This window comes from Doryrhamphus excisus, linkage group LG2, assembly GCF_037039965.1.
Source record: "Doryrhamphus excisus strain RoL-2023G ecotype Guam linkage group LG2, RoL_Dexc_Guam_v1.1, whole genome shotgun sequence".
NCBI classification, from domain to species: Eukaryota; Metazoa; Chordata; class Actinopteri; order Syngnathiformes; family Syngnathidae; genus Doryrhamphus; species Doryrhamphus excisus.
In genome coordinates this window covers 4,961,727-4,977,999 of record NC_136358.1, presented here as the reverse complement: position 1 = coordinate 4,977,999, position 16,273 = coordinate 4,961,727, and the positions used below count along the sequence as shown (strand labels likewise).

General features: G+C 42.1%; 1 protein-coding gene across 1 annotated transcript in view; it reads right to left on the bottom strand.

The window, feature by feature from the left end:
* adam19a (ADAM metallopeptidase domain 19a) overlaps nt 1–16,273 on the bottom strand; it is a 72,039-nt gene that overhangs the window by 22,780 nt on the left and 32,986 nt on the right. The window contains exons 4-9 of the mRNA XM_058067908.2: nt 9,763–9,844; nt 4,640–4,716; nt 3,147–3,342; nt 984–1,049; nt 627–698; nt 392–558 (exon numbers count right to left, since the gene is read on the bottom strand). Of these exons, the coding sequence (XP_057923891.2) occupies nt 392–558; nt 627–698; nt 984–1,049; nt 3,147–3,342; nt 4,640–4,716; nt 9,763–9,844 (660 nt within the window). The remainder of the gene's footprint in view (nt 1–391; nt 559–626; nt 699–983; nt 1,050–3,146; nt 3,343–4,639; nt 4,717–9,762; nt 9,845–16,273) is intronic.

Here is a 16,273-nt window from a genome sequence, read left to right as displayed (position 1 = left end):
TTAGAGTACCCCTGATTTTTAAAGGTAAACAGCTCGCTAACCCATGCCCTAGAAAGCGCTTCTTGTACTTTTTGTGTACAGGGAGTTGAAGTGGAACATCCAAGAAAACCGAGGTGAGTTGTTGGGCATTTGTGATAAAAAATTGTGTTTGAGGTCTGTCACCCAAAAGAAATGTGTCATTTTATCACAAAAAGCTTTTCACAGCATCTGAGAGACAACCTTTTTGTGCTCGTTTTTTTTTTTTTTTTTTAGTCGATGACTAAACTACTCAAAAGAGCCACTTTTATGGTGACTATTTCCGCCTACTTTACTGCACAGACGTCTGCATAAGCGTACAAAATGTTTCGGCTTTTAAGCTCCAACACCAACTGTGAGTATTGAGTGTCCTCACGTTAGCAGCTGGGCATTGTCATGCTTCTTGCGGGACTTCAACTTCTGTCTCCACTGGAGGAAGGACCAGAGGGTGGCGTTGGGCTCCTCGCTGACAATACATTGGTCCCGTTCAGTCCAAACCTCCAAACCAATCAGAGGAACACGGATGTTCAGGGCCCTGTAGAACTGTAAAGACCATCACGGAAGAAAGTCAGTCTCGCCACAAAATAAGACGTAAAGCTCACCTGGATTACCTTGTCCACGTAATTGGCAATTTCCATGATCCTCGCCTTGATTTTCTCATAGTCTTTATTCTGCCGTTTAAACTGTAAAGGAGAAACGGCCAGGCATCAGTGGCAATAATGAAAAAAAAAAAATGTCTTTCTGCTCAGACAGTGTAAGCTAATAAGTTCCACTTTTCCGCTTTTAAGCGTGTCCATCATCATAATTGTACACATTATACTGGGATATGACTGCACTTAGAAGGAAAAAGTCATAATGAAACCAAAGTAGCAGAGCATCCCATCACTGAGCATATTGTCCATCCTCTCCTTCATTAAGTGGACACCTCGCTATGAAAGAAAGAAGACTCGGATGTGAATAAGGCGTACCAGCGTGTTGTCAGCCACGATGTAGAGCTCCATGTACTTGGTGGTGCCCCACGTGTTCCTTTTCACCTGTCATCGGAGACAAAAGGAAGCACAGTTTGGGCCACATTTGGGACACATTCAGAATTTGACACACCGGATGTGAAATGCTGCTGAAAAAGGGAGTTACATGCACACAGGATCTGCAATTTTGGGAAATTTTTTGGATGTGGCCAACACGTAGAGGACACATGGTAGTCAGAGGGGTTGCGATGGTGTCGTACTTATTGAGGAAGTGATTTATGCCGCTTGCCCTCCAATATTGGTAGCTTTTAGATTGTGAGTGTGGTGTGCGACTCGTACGTTTCATGTAAGGCTGTCGTATGCTTATCTCACTGGGGACGTACATGTGTGGGCATCGTATGCAGCCCACTCACTTTGATTGCTTCCTACGACCATCGTGACCAGGAGAACCAGAGTGTACAACGGGCAAGGCGTATTAATGTCGGATTCTTAATGCCAAAGTGCATCCACAGAGGTGGGGAGAACCACGGTTTATAGCTGGAAGAATACATGGCCAAGCTAAATGTATTTTTAAACTTGCAGCTCCACTGCATTGCCCCTGCAACCTGGCATGCATAAAATAATGAATATGTGCTATCTGCGAGTTTGTAAATAAGTGTGTCTCTCTTGCAATTTTTGCTATTTTTCAAAAATGTCTTTGGGGCGAGAGGCGGGGTACACCCTGGAGTGGACAATTTGGAGTCGGCAATTAACCTAGCATGTTTTTGGAATGTGGGAAAAAAACGGAGTACTCAGAGAAAACCCACAAATGCACGGGGAGAACATGCAAACTCCACACAGAGATGCCCAAAGGTGGAAGTGAACTTGGGTTTCTTCGCTGTGTGGCCTGCACGCTAACCACTCGGTCGCCGTGCAGCCGCGATAATATTGAATGTTGAAAATATTTTGTAGGAATTATCAGCAAAATTTGATATTGTGACAGGCCTACACAGGAGTCCTTTGTGTGATATGTCGGTAGGATACTTCCCTCTGTCTTTTTGTCCTTGATATTTCTTCAATAATTACGTACTTATTCTTCAACACATGTCCTTATTATACTTACACAGAGAAAAAATCACAACAATTTACTGTAACAAACATCATTTCCATCACAATTCTCGCTAAATCAGGCATCTCAAAAAAAGCCTGCAAGAAGATGATTGGAATGGTGCTTTCACTATAATAAAATCTGCTCTGCACTTGAGTCATTATGCACATAAAGCATATTTTCTTAGAATTGCTGAAATCCTGTGCTGGGATTGAGGTTACAAAGAACACATAAAATAAAATAGTAAAATCACAAGCTGATGGAGTTTGAATCTCCGTTGAGCATCTCTTTATGGAGTTTGTATGTTCCAAAAACATGCACATTAGCAACTCTAAATCAAAAGGTATGAATGTAGAGTAAACATGCATACAAATCTATTGAAAAAAAATGGTGGTACTGGATTGGTATTGTTATCACTGCGGCATCGGAAAAGATATAAAGACATGAACAAGTGCTATCAGGCCACCCCGACTTTAAAGCCAGTTTTACGACTCCAGATTCTCCCCCACAAGTAGGCTTCCTAAGGTTTAAGCGCAGCTATTACATGAGGCCTTGCTGTGATTAAAGCTCATTGATTAAAAGGTAGACAAACTGCTGGCTCGGCTATGTGGCACCACCGTAGTGCACTGGACTATTGTTGAAGCAAACAAAAGCCTCAGGACCCAGCGTTGGTTCGCCTCATGCTGGCGGATGGATGAATGGGTGCCAGCCCAGAGAGAGAGAATAGAGAGAGCGAGAGAGAACTAAGGGGTGTGATGCAGGAATGGGAATGATAAAGAAATGGAGGAATAGGAGAAGGATGGTGGCCTTGTGAAGCGCTGGGAGTGCTTTAGCTAATGTGAGGTCCTTAAAATGATTGATGTGGAGAATGAATGAGGAGAAAAAAAAAAGACAATTCCGTCAAGACAAATAACGCTACCAACTAGAAAAGCAGTGAAGTAAAGTACATTCATTTCATCTTCACTAAAGTCGACCTGCAGCACTCAGTCAAAGTTAGAATTCAACCATCAATTACACACAAATAGCAATCCGTAACCATCAATTCATCAACTAACAGATACAGTATTTGTACTCACCCTTGAATGATGTGCTTTGAGGACGTTGGAGATGTGAGAGGACAGCGTAGACACTGTGCTGTGATGGCCTTGGCTACACATTCCACCATGAAATTCCAGTTGGTCCGCAGCCAGCAATGAATGGTGATGGGGAGGACCTCCGCTAGCCATTGGCTCCAGGTAGAAAGTGTTGTAAGAATTCAAAGATATCAGGCCCCTGCATCAAAGTTGGGGGGAGGTACATGAGCCTCACAGAATAAACAGTGCACTAGTATACTAGCACCTCAGTGTATGACCACCCATCCATCCATCCATCCATCCATTTTCCATACCGCTTATCTTCACTAGGGTATACTGGAGCCCAGGGCACATTGCCTCTGTATATTTATTTATTTATTCATTTTCTACCGCTTTTCCTCACGAGGGTCGCAGGGGTTGCTGGAGCCTATCCCAGCTGTCTTCGGGCGAGAGGCGGGGTACACCCTGGACTGGTCACCAGCCAATCACAGGGCACATTGTCTCTGTATATTCATTCATTTTCTACCGCTTTTTCCTCATGAGGGTCGCGGGGGTGCTGGAGCCTATCCCAGCCGTCTTCGGGCGAGAGGCGGGGTACACCCTGGACTGGTCGCCAGCCAGTCACAGGGCACATTGTCTCTTCATTCATTCATTCATTCATTTTCTACCGCTTTTCCTCACAAGGGTCGCAGGGATGCTGGAGCCTATCCCAGCTGTCTATGGGCGTGAGGCGGGGTACACCCTGGACTGATCGCCAGCCAATCACAGGGTACATTGTCTCTGTATATTCATTCATTCATTCATTTTCTACCGCTTTTTCCTCACGAGGGCCGCGGGGGTGCTGGAGCGTATCCCAGCCGTCTTCGGGCAAGAGGCGGGGTACACCATGGACTGGTCGCCAGCCAATCACAGGACACATTGTCTCTGTATATTCATTCATTCATTCATTTTCTACCGCTTTTTCCTCACGAGGGCCGCGGGGGTGCTGGAGCCTATCCCAGGCGTCTTCGGGCAAGAGGCGGGGTACACCCTGGACTGGTCGCCAGCCAATCACAGGGCACATTGTCTCTGTATATTATTTTTTTTAAATATTATTAAAATATGATGATACTCTTGAATATGCATACATTTCCACCTTAAAACCCATCTCTGCCAGTTATATTTTAGAACTTCTTTCCGGGAACCATTAAGAGGATCAAAACGACTCCTGAATAAGATGAAAAAAGGAAAATCCTAGTCCTCCCTCCTTCTAAATGTAGTCCAAATCCATGCGGCTTAATGCAGAAAATAAAGCTAATAATAAACCTAAATCTTAAGAAAAAAACAAGAGTGTGACTATTACAGCTATTATCTAGCCAATTTCCATGCATATTATCCCGGACATGAATCATACGGGAGCTCATTTCTTTCTCTTGTTGAAATATTAACAGAGGTCAAAGAGAGCGTGCTTAGCATGTTGCCTGTGGTGTTATGTCATGTTAGTAAAATGCACATACCTGACTCCTGAGCAGGTGCTGAGGGCCACCCAGGAATGTGGATGTCCTCTCACGTGGCCATGATAGAAGCAGTGATTCTGGAAGACAAACCATAGCGTCTTAAAGGTACATTGCACTGTGATGGTTATCATAAAATATAGAGTAGTAATTTATGGATGGACTCTTGCGATACTTTGTTTACATGATACTATGTCCATCCTGACAAAGGAATTCATTCATTCATTCATTTTCTATCGCTTTTTCCTCACGAGGGTCGCGGGGGTGCTGGAGCCTACACCCTGGACTGGTCGCCAGCCAATCACAGGGCACATATAGACAAACAACCATTCACACTCACATTCATACCTATGGATAATATGGAGTTGCCACATTCTAAAAAAAATGTTTTTTAGAATGTGGGAGGAAACCGGAGTACCCGGAGAAAACCCACGCATGCACGGGGAGAACATGCAAACTCTACACAGAGATGGCCGAGGGTGGAATTGAACCCTTGTCTCCTAGCTGTGAGGTCTGCGCGCTAACCACTCGTCCACCGTGCCGCCCTGACAAATGAATGATAAATCAAAAAGCTAACGTTGGCGGTGTTAATAAAACAAAGATCACAAACAATCAAATATGTTCAGAAGTTGTTGTTGGTGTGAATCCTGTCCTCTCGCTACCCCAATTTTTGGGTGTCTGGAGCGCATTAAATGGATTTACATTATTTCCGACTTGACCACATTCTGTTTTGATGTTGAAGTGAAACACAAACAAGCCGCCCTGATGCTTTGTTGTGAACTTTTGGTGATATGAAAAGTAGCTCCAAACCTCTTATTATCAGCAGCTGATGTTAACAGAGACTTTATCGCCACTAGCTTTAAATTATGCAAGCAGGTTGATTTTTTTTTTTTTTTTTTTTAAACCATCCCAAATTGTCAGTTCATCAGAGCGTGAAATGAGCTCTTTCATTCCAGCTCAGTTATAGCGAACATACAAATTAATTGTCAGCGAGAAAGAACAGCTTCTACCCCGCCCTGCCAACCCTGCAAACATCCAGCAATTAGTCTGCTGCCAGAATGTGATTTGAATGCTGCGGCTGGGTTTTTGCTCACACACGGCTTGCAGCGGGGCATGTGCAGGTGTCGTCTCAAATATGCCATCTTCTTAAACACCAAGACGCGTAATTGCATTTGCAAAGTGCATTGCAGTGCATAATATTCAAGTGCATATTATTCAAGAACAAAAGTACAACTTGAGGAGCAAAATTACATTACATATCAAACATTAAGGCACTGGAAGTGTAACCGCCCAGAGTCATGCGTCTACTCCGTGGGAGCTAGTGGGAATCATGCCTGGCGATAGTGCCAAGTAGAAGCCAGAGCTTGAAAACCCCTGAATAAAATCGACTGTATGGGAACAATTGGTCTTTCTAATGAAATACAGGGAGAGGAAAATCTGGTGTGACTACCATTTGCTGCAAATACCGTATGCTCCGATCCAGAGCTTTTTTTTTTTTGTTTTTTGGGCAAATATATGAAACATTACAGTGCATTTCTTACATCAATCAAAATATAACTTTCCATTTACATTTGTATTCATCTATCTGATCACAAGCCCAAAAGGTGTAGGTTGAAGCAAAAGCTAATAAATGCCTACCGCTTTTTGCAAGATATAATCATGTTCATGCCACTGTCTTGTTTTCCCCTGTTATTATTGTCATTGTAATATTATTATTGTTATTATCATTATCATTATTATCATTATTGTTATAATCTTTATCATTATTACCATCATTATAATCATTAATATTACCATTTTCATCATTATAGTTGGTTCGCGCGCAGACGTCACAGCTAGGAGACCAGGGTTCAATTTCACCCTCTGCCATCTCTGTGTGGAGTTTGCATGTTCTCCCCGTGCATGCGTGGGTTTTCTCCGGGTACTCCGGTTTCCTCCCACATTCCAAAAATATGCTAGGTTAATTGGCGACTCCAAATTGTCCATAGGTATGAATGTGAGTGTGAATGGTTGTTTGTCCCTGTGATTGGCTGGCGACCAGTCCAGGGTGTACCCCGCCTCTCGCCCAAAGACAGCTGGGATAGGCTCCAGAACCCCCCGCGACCCTCGTGAGGAAAAAGCGGTAGAAAATGAATGAATGAATGAATCATTATAGTTAACAATATTTAATTTTACAGACTTCATTGCTTCTTGTAGAGTGCTGTATCATTCCATCTGTTTTCTGAAATCCGCAGTATTTGTGCTTTTAATGTGAATTTATTAGCCCACTTTTTCCCCCCTAAGTGTAACATTTACATAGTATCATTTTCTGGATCTTGTGCATTAAAAAAACAAGAACTTGAGACTGTGTCTGGACAGGTGAGCAACCCAAACATCAGTTTCTTCTTGTTAAGCCCTACCTGAGGTTTTTAGACGTGCTTTTTAAGTTTGTGTGTGTCTAGTGTTGTGTACGTTTTAGGTCTGTGCCATCCCAAACATACTCAGTGGCTGGCATGTCCAGTGAGTATGTTGGACATGCAAGAATTGGAATATTTTCGTCTTCCAGGAATTATGTACAGATCCAATCATGCTGCAACATGAGGTGATGGTTATGGATGAACGGCTCAACAATGGGCCTCAGAATCTCAAAAACCATCAACAAAATGTACCTGTTATGTGGATTATGTGGCCCATGGTGACGGTTTGTTTGTGGTATGGGCGGGTGTGTATTATGGACAAGAAGGCTCCCGGTTGCTGCATGGCCAGGACACTCATCATGGCTCAACAAGGCCCCACTGGCATGCTCTGGATCAGCATATATGGTGTTTGAGGTCAATGGTCGTCACACAAGATAGAGAGCGGTTGTCATGTCAATGTTTGCGCCACACAGAAATTGGAACGTGTTATTAAATCGTGTTCATTCATTACATGAGATGTGACCTGACATTAGTTTGAGGGAGCTGCAGCTCATATCGGCATCTGTTGATATTGATATCAATATTGAAATGCTGGACCATATCGGTATACAAGATATCAGCAAGAAAGCCGGTATCATGCATCTGGAGATTAAATATTTCTCAATTGAATTGTAACTTGTTGTCCACAACCCGCCATGTGGCACAATCATGGATGCGGCAATGTGTGTGTCTGTGTGTGTGTGTATGTGTGTTGGGGGGGGAGGGGGGTCCCCATCCCGAGAGGAGGCCTGCGGCAGTTTTACCTCAGGTACACTGCATTATAAAATTACCTCTGTCTATAATTCCTTTTGGAAGACATACCTCACAAGTGGTAATCTAATAAGCGTCTCAGCCAAATCAGTTTAGTGGATGCGCAAGTCAAAGAGAAAAAGAAAATGCAGAATATGACATCTTCTGCAATGTAAGTGGAAAAATCATCTTTGTATGCACAGGATCCCCCTCAAGAAGCAACATTGACAATTCTTTTAACTTCATCTGTTACTCCTCACGTTGCCTTTTGACTGCAAGACTCTCTCTCTGTGTGTGTGTGTGTGTGTGTGTGTTTGCCATTTCCACACGCAGCTCGATCATGATTGGATCTCGCGCCGCCGCTCTTTATGCTAATGACCCCAGCGAGAGGGAGTCATGTTGTTCCTGAGCCAAGAAATTATCAAACAATGAATTTTAAAAGTGCACACAATGGCCTGTGTGACATTTAATGTACGTTCTGCAGTATTTACAGTCTGATGCCAAATGGGTTCACATGGATTGGCAAGCCCATGGATTGGGGTTGATGTTTACGCCATTCAAAGGTATGAACAGTCCAGAGCTTTTAGGTGTCTTCAAACGGCCAATAACCTTCCTGAGATGCGTGCAATCCCGGTGACCAACTACAAGAAATGTCTGACCTCTGTGCTTGCCCATAAAATACTATGTGACAACCCCCCCCCCTCAATCATATACAAATTAATGTACAACCTTTATTTATACTGTTTATTTTTACATTTCTGTCTCTCTGTTACAATAAATGTACCATAAAACGTCTGGGCGCTCACTTTTAAAACACACATGTCCAAAAGGACTAGGAAGAAGCAAAGCTTATTAAATCCTAACCCTCCAAATGGTACTTTTACAATCAGTAACTGTTACATTTGTTCACTTCCTGCTTTCCATAATACAGTTTAAGGTTTTTTTTGTTTTTTTATTTTATTTTATTTTTTAAATAATGCACCTCGTACCGAAGTACAAGGTGATATGAGCATACAATGACATAATGTGTACCATAGTAAGTGTCAATATAGTGATACAGTAAAGTCTCGTTATATCGATATCGGTTAAAACGAATGACTACTTATTACGATACTATTTTCATTTCCCGGGAAATTTCTAGTCTTTTATGATATAATTAGCTCCGTTAGTACGATACACGGTTATTATGATAATCCGGTTACTAGGATGCCCTTTTCATCTCCCGCCAGCCAATTTGGTCTGCTTATATCGATACAAAAGCAGCTTAAATCAATCTTTGCTTAAGGATTTCAATACCAAAAAAGAACACGGCGAACGGCTGCTTCCAGTCAACTTTATTTTTCACACTTCCACCACCAGAGTGCAGCACACACAGCGGAAAACACCCGTCCCTCGCGCCTACCCCTCCGGGTGGCAACACCTTCCCTATCGATAGTTCCGGGGTGAATTATGTCCCGGTAACCGGTAATCACTACAGCGTAAGTTTATTTTTATTTACTGTAGTACAAAATTTATTGTAGTACAAAAGCATGCTAGATACGCAATCCATGAACTCAAGGAGAAAATTACATGCCATATCAAAGATCCGCCCACTTTTAATGCAGTTCGGCGCAGGATCGGATATATGGATAGTCCGGTTATATCGGTATTTTTTCCGACTCCCGAGAATATCGATATAACGAGACTTTACTGTATATATAGCACATCATGACTGGTTCAAGACTCTTCATCCTTGTATTTAGCAAACATCAACTGCTTGTATTGTTTCTTGAATTGGCTCATCGTTGTGCATTGTTTGAGTTCCTTACCTTCATGTTCATGTTACCTTTATGTTCATCATGCATCAAAAAAAATTGTCGCCGTCATTAAAGCCTGAAAGCTATTCTACTATTGCAAGTAAAAAAAGACAGCATTGTGTTTACAGTTTGCATGTGTACTTACGGTGTGATTGTGATTAGTCACAGTCACTGGCTGTCCATCGTCTGTGTAGTAGGTCTCTGTGAAGTCTGCACCCAAAAGCTCACTGGGTAAAAAAAAAAAAAAAGACACACAGATTATGATTTAATTTGGATGGAGACAACACAAGCACTGCTGCAAGCAGAGCAAAATGTCAATGCACAGGCCTCACTTTGTCAGGAAATCTATTTGAACTTTACCGGCGAGTAGCCTCCCCAGCAATACAGAATTATTTCAAGATAAAGACATGTTGTAAACACAGCAGAATGCACACAGTGTTGCCGAAACACATGTACATGACTACAAGTAAACAATTAAAACACTCTTGTCTGTGAGGACGTCCGCCGGGTTAAACAGGAATACCACTAGGCTAGTTCATTCTTCATAATGATACATGGTCACATGCTGAATTTTAAATGGAGCAAAGCGCACTCTACCGGCAATAGGAAGTGAACAGTTAGCCTCTCACTCTGACTCAGCGAGCAGTCATTAAGTAGAAAACGCATCCATCTATCAGCATCAAAGGTTGTGCGCATTAGCTCTTGCCAATTCTAATCGCTACAGATTACACCTTGCTGGCTTTAATTAAAGTCAGCAATAAGAAGGAGTGCTGTAAAGCTCTTATTGAAGGGCAACAAAGGGGAAAAAAGGTGTAATTAAAATGTTCTTGTTTATACAGCTAAAAGCAACAGAGAGGGGCGAGGCGCTTTCTTCTGGTAGCAACATCAAATCATCAAAAAAAGTCATAATGTTCACAGGCGAGCGTCAAGAAAAAAAAAAAGAGGCAGAAAAATCAATGGCTTGGCTGTAGTTAATGCAATTATGTAGGATTCACAGTATTCTCTCTGAGAATTCTGGAAAAACAGAACGAGCATCTGTGCTGCAACGACTGACAGCAATTAAACACAGCAAACAATGAGACACACCAGTGATGCCACAAAGGGTCAGTTTCCATACAATAGAGCACTTGTATGCTTGGTGCTATAATTAAAACGGGAAAAAAATCGGTTAGCATAAATAGGAGAATGCAGTCAGGGGAAACATGAAAAGTAGAAAAAATCCAAATCATAATGAATGTGTTCACCAGTCTCTTCCACAAAACTGTTTTCTCTGAGTCAAATTCGCTGAATTTTCGCATTTCCTGTTCATTTCCTGCTCACCTCACTTCACCCGCACGCACGCACGGCTTTAATGCATACAATTGGCATGCGCCTGCTGCTGTCTCTGTGTGTCACCAATTTAATGTTTGCAGAAGCGTCTATTATACATCCTGAATTGTCACAGTCTGGTTAAAGGAATGTTTGTGACAATTGCCTCTAATGTGCAATTTAATTTCTAACATAAAAAAAACAAACAAATGCTGCCATTTTCAGACCTGCTGAAGAAATATTATGAGTAGCCTCCATTGCAATGCCCCTTACAGTGTGCAAGACAATCTACTGGGTAAAAGAAAGTTTTCTGCCTTTTATTACTGTATTTTATATGTCCTTCAAGTGTTCTGTGGTGTTAATATTGCTATAGTATATATATTCATAACCCTAAGATCAGTGGTTCCCAAAGTGGGTTCGTCAATTGCCATAGAGGGTATGTGAATAAAAATGAAAAACAATTAATGCCTAACACTCAAAATTCCAAGTGTGCCTGAACGGCCCATACTGTTCAACAGGAAGGAGACAGCGCTGCAAACTGTTCCTTGCTTCATTCACTACCGCTTTTTCCTCACCAGGGTCGCAGGGGTTGCTGGAGCCTATCCCAGCTGCCTTTGGGCGAGAGGCAGGGTACACAAATCCACAAATTTAAGAAGTGAACAGGCATACAAAGTGTTGTAAGGCAAAGTGAGGCTGCAAGATTGGATAAACGTGCGGCTGATAAATTCCTAATTGCATTCAAGGGCTATGGTCAAGGCTGAAAGATTCCTACTGCAACAAGCCAGCATGTTCAAGAAAAATTATGTCATAAGGAGTAAAATTGTCTGTGATGCGGACAGCTAACAGGTATGAGTCACAAGGCAAATTTTCATTGAGTGGGTCAATACACCTGCTCATCCTCCTGAAACATTTGGAAGACGCGGTGCTGGAGGAGTTTAGCTTCATCACAGTGGCGTTGTTGTCCTCTTATACCACATACTCTCATCTGGCTGATGGACAATTTCAAACTTTAAAAAAACTCCACACCAAAGCACTGTTTCAAAGGTGCTTTGAAGACCTCACACCTGAATTGACCCTAAGAGAGTTCTGGAGGAATTATGTAAATATACTCAATTGCATAAGCCTTACAGTTAAAGCCTTGGCTGGGAGTGACTTCCAGGACGCTGAACTCTGCTTTGAGAAAATTATGGCCAGAATGTTTGGGGCTGACCCTGACAGACCTACGCCTGTTGTGTAGTGTATTGTCATTGAGGAAGTCCTTGGGTTTGAATGTCAGTGTCCAGGTTGTGAAAGAGTTGGACAACAACCGCTAACCACTGTACAGCTGCAAGAACTTCAAGCTTCATTGCATCACATGAGGAGGAAGAGAAAGACACTTTTTCGGTGATGAAAGACATGAGTGCAAAAAAAAAAAAATGCAGTGATTTGCAAAGTTTTGTGGAGAAACATCACACTAACAACGCTTGTTGGAAGCCAGAATCACTCCTCTTTGGGTTGTTTTATGTGATGTTGTGTATGTAAAACTAATTATTCTCTATAAAATGCACTTTGTGTTAATATTGTAGCTATTTTGTAAAATGATTATTTGAATTTACATATTTAAATGTACAAAAAACATTTAGTTTTTCACCAGGGTACTGATACCAGTTGATACTGATATTCATTCATTCATTCATTCATTTTCTACCGCTTATCCTCACTAGGGTCGCGGGCGTGCTGGAGCCTATCCCAGCTGACTTCAGGCGAGAGGCAGGGTACACCCTGGACTGGTCGCCAGCCAATCACAGGGCACATATAGACAAACAACCATTCACACTCGCATTCATACCTAAACCCACGCATGCACAGAGAGAAGATGCAAACTCCACACAGAGATTGCCGAGGGTGGAATCAAACTCAAGTCTCCTGACATTTTTTCTGATCATGGAATGATTTGTTGATTTAGCCCTTAATTTGTTGATGAAGATTTTATTTAGAAAATCAAGAACTCTATTTGACAGGGCGGCAAGTGGTTAGCGCGCAGACCTCACAGCTAGGAGACCAGGGTTCAATTCCACCCACGGCCAACTCTGTGTGGAGTTTGCATGTTCTCCCCGTGGGTTTTCTCCGGGTACTCCGGTTTCCTCCCACATTCCAAAAACATGCTAGGTTAATTGGCCACAGGTATGAATATGAGAATATGAGAATATGTGAATGGTTGTTTGTCTATATGTGCCCTGTGATTGGCTGGCAACCAGTCCAGGGTGTACCCCCCCTCTCGCCCGAAGACAGCTGGGATAGGCTTCAGCACCCCCGCGACCCTGCTTTGGTATCCCTTGTTTTTTGTCCAGCTAAACTCCGGTTTCCTCCCACATTCCAAAAACATGCATAGTGAGTGTGAATGCTTATTTGTCTATATGTCCCCTGCGATTGGCTGGTGACCAGTCAGACAGAGTGTACCCCGAAGACCGCTGGGATAGGCTCCAGCATACTCCTGCGACCCTAATGAGAATAAGCGGCATAGAAAATGGATGAATGGAACAAACAACACAACTAAAAAAAAACATGTAATTGTGATGTCTGTATCGAAGAGAACTGAAAAATATCGATCTCATGACGGTAGTGAGACTATATTTGTTGCGGATATTTGAATTGCTCGTTAAATGTAACAAAAATCAACCTGCTGCATAGGTTCTATCATGCAATTAATGAAAAGATCACATCTAACATTGTAAAAACAGGATTTTGGTATGATTTTTGTCTTTAGACCTTTAAGAAAAGTGTTTTCATTCCAGGCACGCATGTTTTTAAACACTTTGAGAGTTCCAATGGGTGTTAAAAAAAAAAAAGTTGTTCAGTCTGTGCGGGTTTATCACTTGGCATTTGAAGAACAGCAAAAGGTGTGTGTCTGGTTAGATATTCTGGCCTTACGGATGAGGGTGAAGCCACATAAAAAGACGCCCTGCAGAAGTACACATTGCTCACACGGCCTGTCTCACTGTCTCACACCATGAAGGTCACTGTGAGCAATGAGTCCGGCTTGTCTTTGGGGGGGGAGACAATGAACGAGATCTCTCATGGTGGTGCATGAAGTCAGCTACTTCCTGAACTTGACAGAAAGAGCACGAATACACAACGAGCCCGACAACAACCACTGCTGTCTGTCTTCATCTGCCATGCACAACTTTCTCTCCTCTTTATTCCATTTCCTGTGAGCCTTTCTAAACCACTGCAGACTATTCATTTACTGCTTCTCAATTCCTTCCCCACCCCGCCTGCACACCCTTAAACCCACATCCTGCAAGATTTATTTTTTTTCCTAGCACTGTTGACTGTGAGCTGCCAGTCATCATCTCAATTGTCAACCAGAGCATGAAGAGATTCCGATAAGGTGAACAAAGCTCTTGTTTGATTTCCATCACAGCCAAGTTCAAACAATCTCCATGGTTACAAAGAAATGTTGTAATAAGAAAGACTGACGCCTGTCTCCAGAGGTTAACCAGACTCTCGCAAAAGAGTCCAGACTCACACCTTGTCATGCCGGGTGCCAAAACATGAAGCTGAAGTCAGCACATTATTATCTAGGACACGCCTCATCAGTGGTGTTTTGTACAATAGGATTCAATCTGCCTGCTGGCGTTCACTTCCTCACTCACAGAACATCCTCAGATTAAATATTGGCCAAGAGACAAAAGACGTCTGATTATTATCTGCACTAAGAGAACTTTGATTGTTGCTGAGCATAAACCCATTTGGAGGATACAACTTGTTCTGCCATTCTTTTTCAAAAGGCAGAGCAGCCAGAAGTCTATCAGACTGTCGGCTATGATTTCACTACGATGAATGATGATACACGTAATATGGAAGCGGCAGTGTGCGAGGCAGAATTGGAACCACACATTAAGAGCTTTGCGCACACTATAAACCAAGTGTCCACCTGGAATCATTTGTCTTGTTTTATCTGTAAAAGTGTCATAGAGTCTGCTATTTGTGATTGTGTCCCTTTTTTCCATTGATTTTTACAGGGTTTTTTTTTTTTTTACTGGATAAGACAGCTGGAATGTACATGAATAAAGGATGTGTAATATACAATATGAACTATGAATGATAAAACATTGGCCATTAAAGATGATGTCAATGTTAACTCCCAGACAGTGTAATAGGTAGGTTAAATTGTGGGTCACATATTTGTTGAATTGTGTTTGTTTGGGACCATGCGTGGGGTAGTTATGTTAAAAGTTTAAATTAAATATTTAATAATAAATATATAATTTTCTGTCTGTTCAGTCCTATATTTTGACATTGTAGTTTTCTTAAAAATATTGTTAAAACATCATCTGGTCCCAAGAACTCACTATCGGGTATCATGACACCCCCTAATGATAACATGAAATAAATATTCATATTTGTCCATTGAACTGCATTCTAAAAATGTATTTTATGTATGAGTCCAAAGGTTTTGAACATTTCCTTAAGTACAAATCGCTGAATTTGTACATTTCCTGATCAGTTGACGCTGCCTCGGGCATGCCTGACTACCGTCTCACCGTGCACACCGAGAAGGCATAGCGGCAGCACGTTCCCAATAATATGATATTAGAGAAACATTTATCATACACTTTCGCTTTCGCTTGTTTTTTTTGACTAGTCCTAAACTTTTTTTTTTTTTAATCTGAGGCACATTTAATATTTTTTTTATTAAAGACACACCTTTTTAATCAAGCTTTTAACTAATATTTTTAAACTTTTCTTATGTTTTTTATCTTTTTAGTTCTATTTTATGCTTTTAGTCTTTAGCTTTTAACTCCAGTGTTTCCTCAGGGGGGGTCCTCCACCTTGGGGGCTGTGTCGGGTCTGCTGAGGGGGTGCCATCCTTGGGTCCCTTTGACCCGGCCGGCTGGGGGTTCCTCCCTTTAATGTGGGGGTCCACCCATCTGTCGGAGTGCTGGTCCCCTGGGTGCTGGTCCCCCAATGGCACGGCCTGTGGCTCCTCCCAGTGTGTACGGCCCCAAAGGTGGCATTTCCTTGATCCTAAGTGCCATGCCATGTCTCCCTACTGTGTGTGATTGTGTGCGTGTGTGGGTGCGTGTGTGTGTGTATGTGTGTCTAGTATGGAGGGTGGAAGAGGGGGGGTCTTTCTTAGTAATTGTTTTTCCTTTTAATTGTGGTAATTGTTTTTAATACTGTAAAGCACTTTGTGTTGCATGTATTTGCAGGAAAAGGGCTATACAAATAAAGTTGATTTGATAATGTGTCATTATTTTTGCTAATCGGACAACCAAATTCAAATAAATGTCATACTGGAGGCAGTTATTCACTTCTTTTTCTTGTTATCCTCTTAATGAACAACCTGTATTAACATTTTTTTT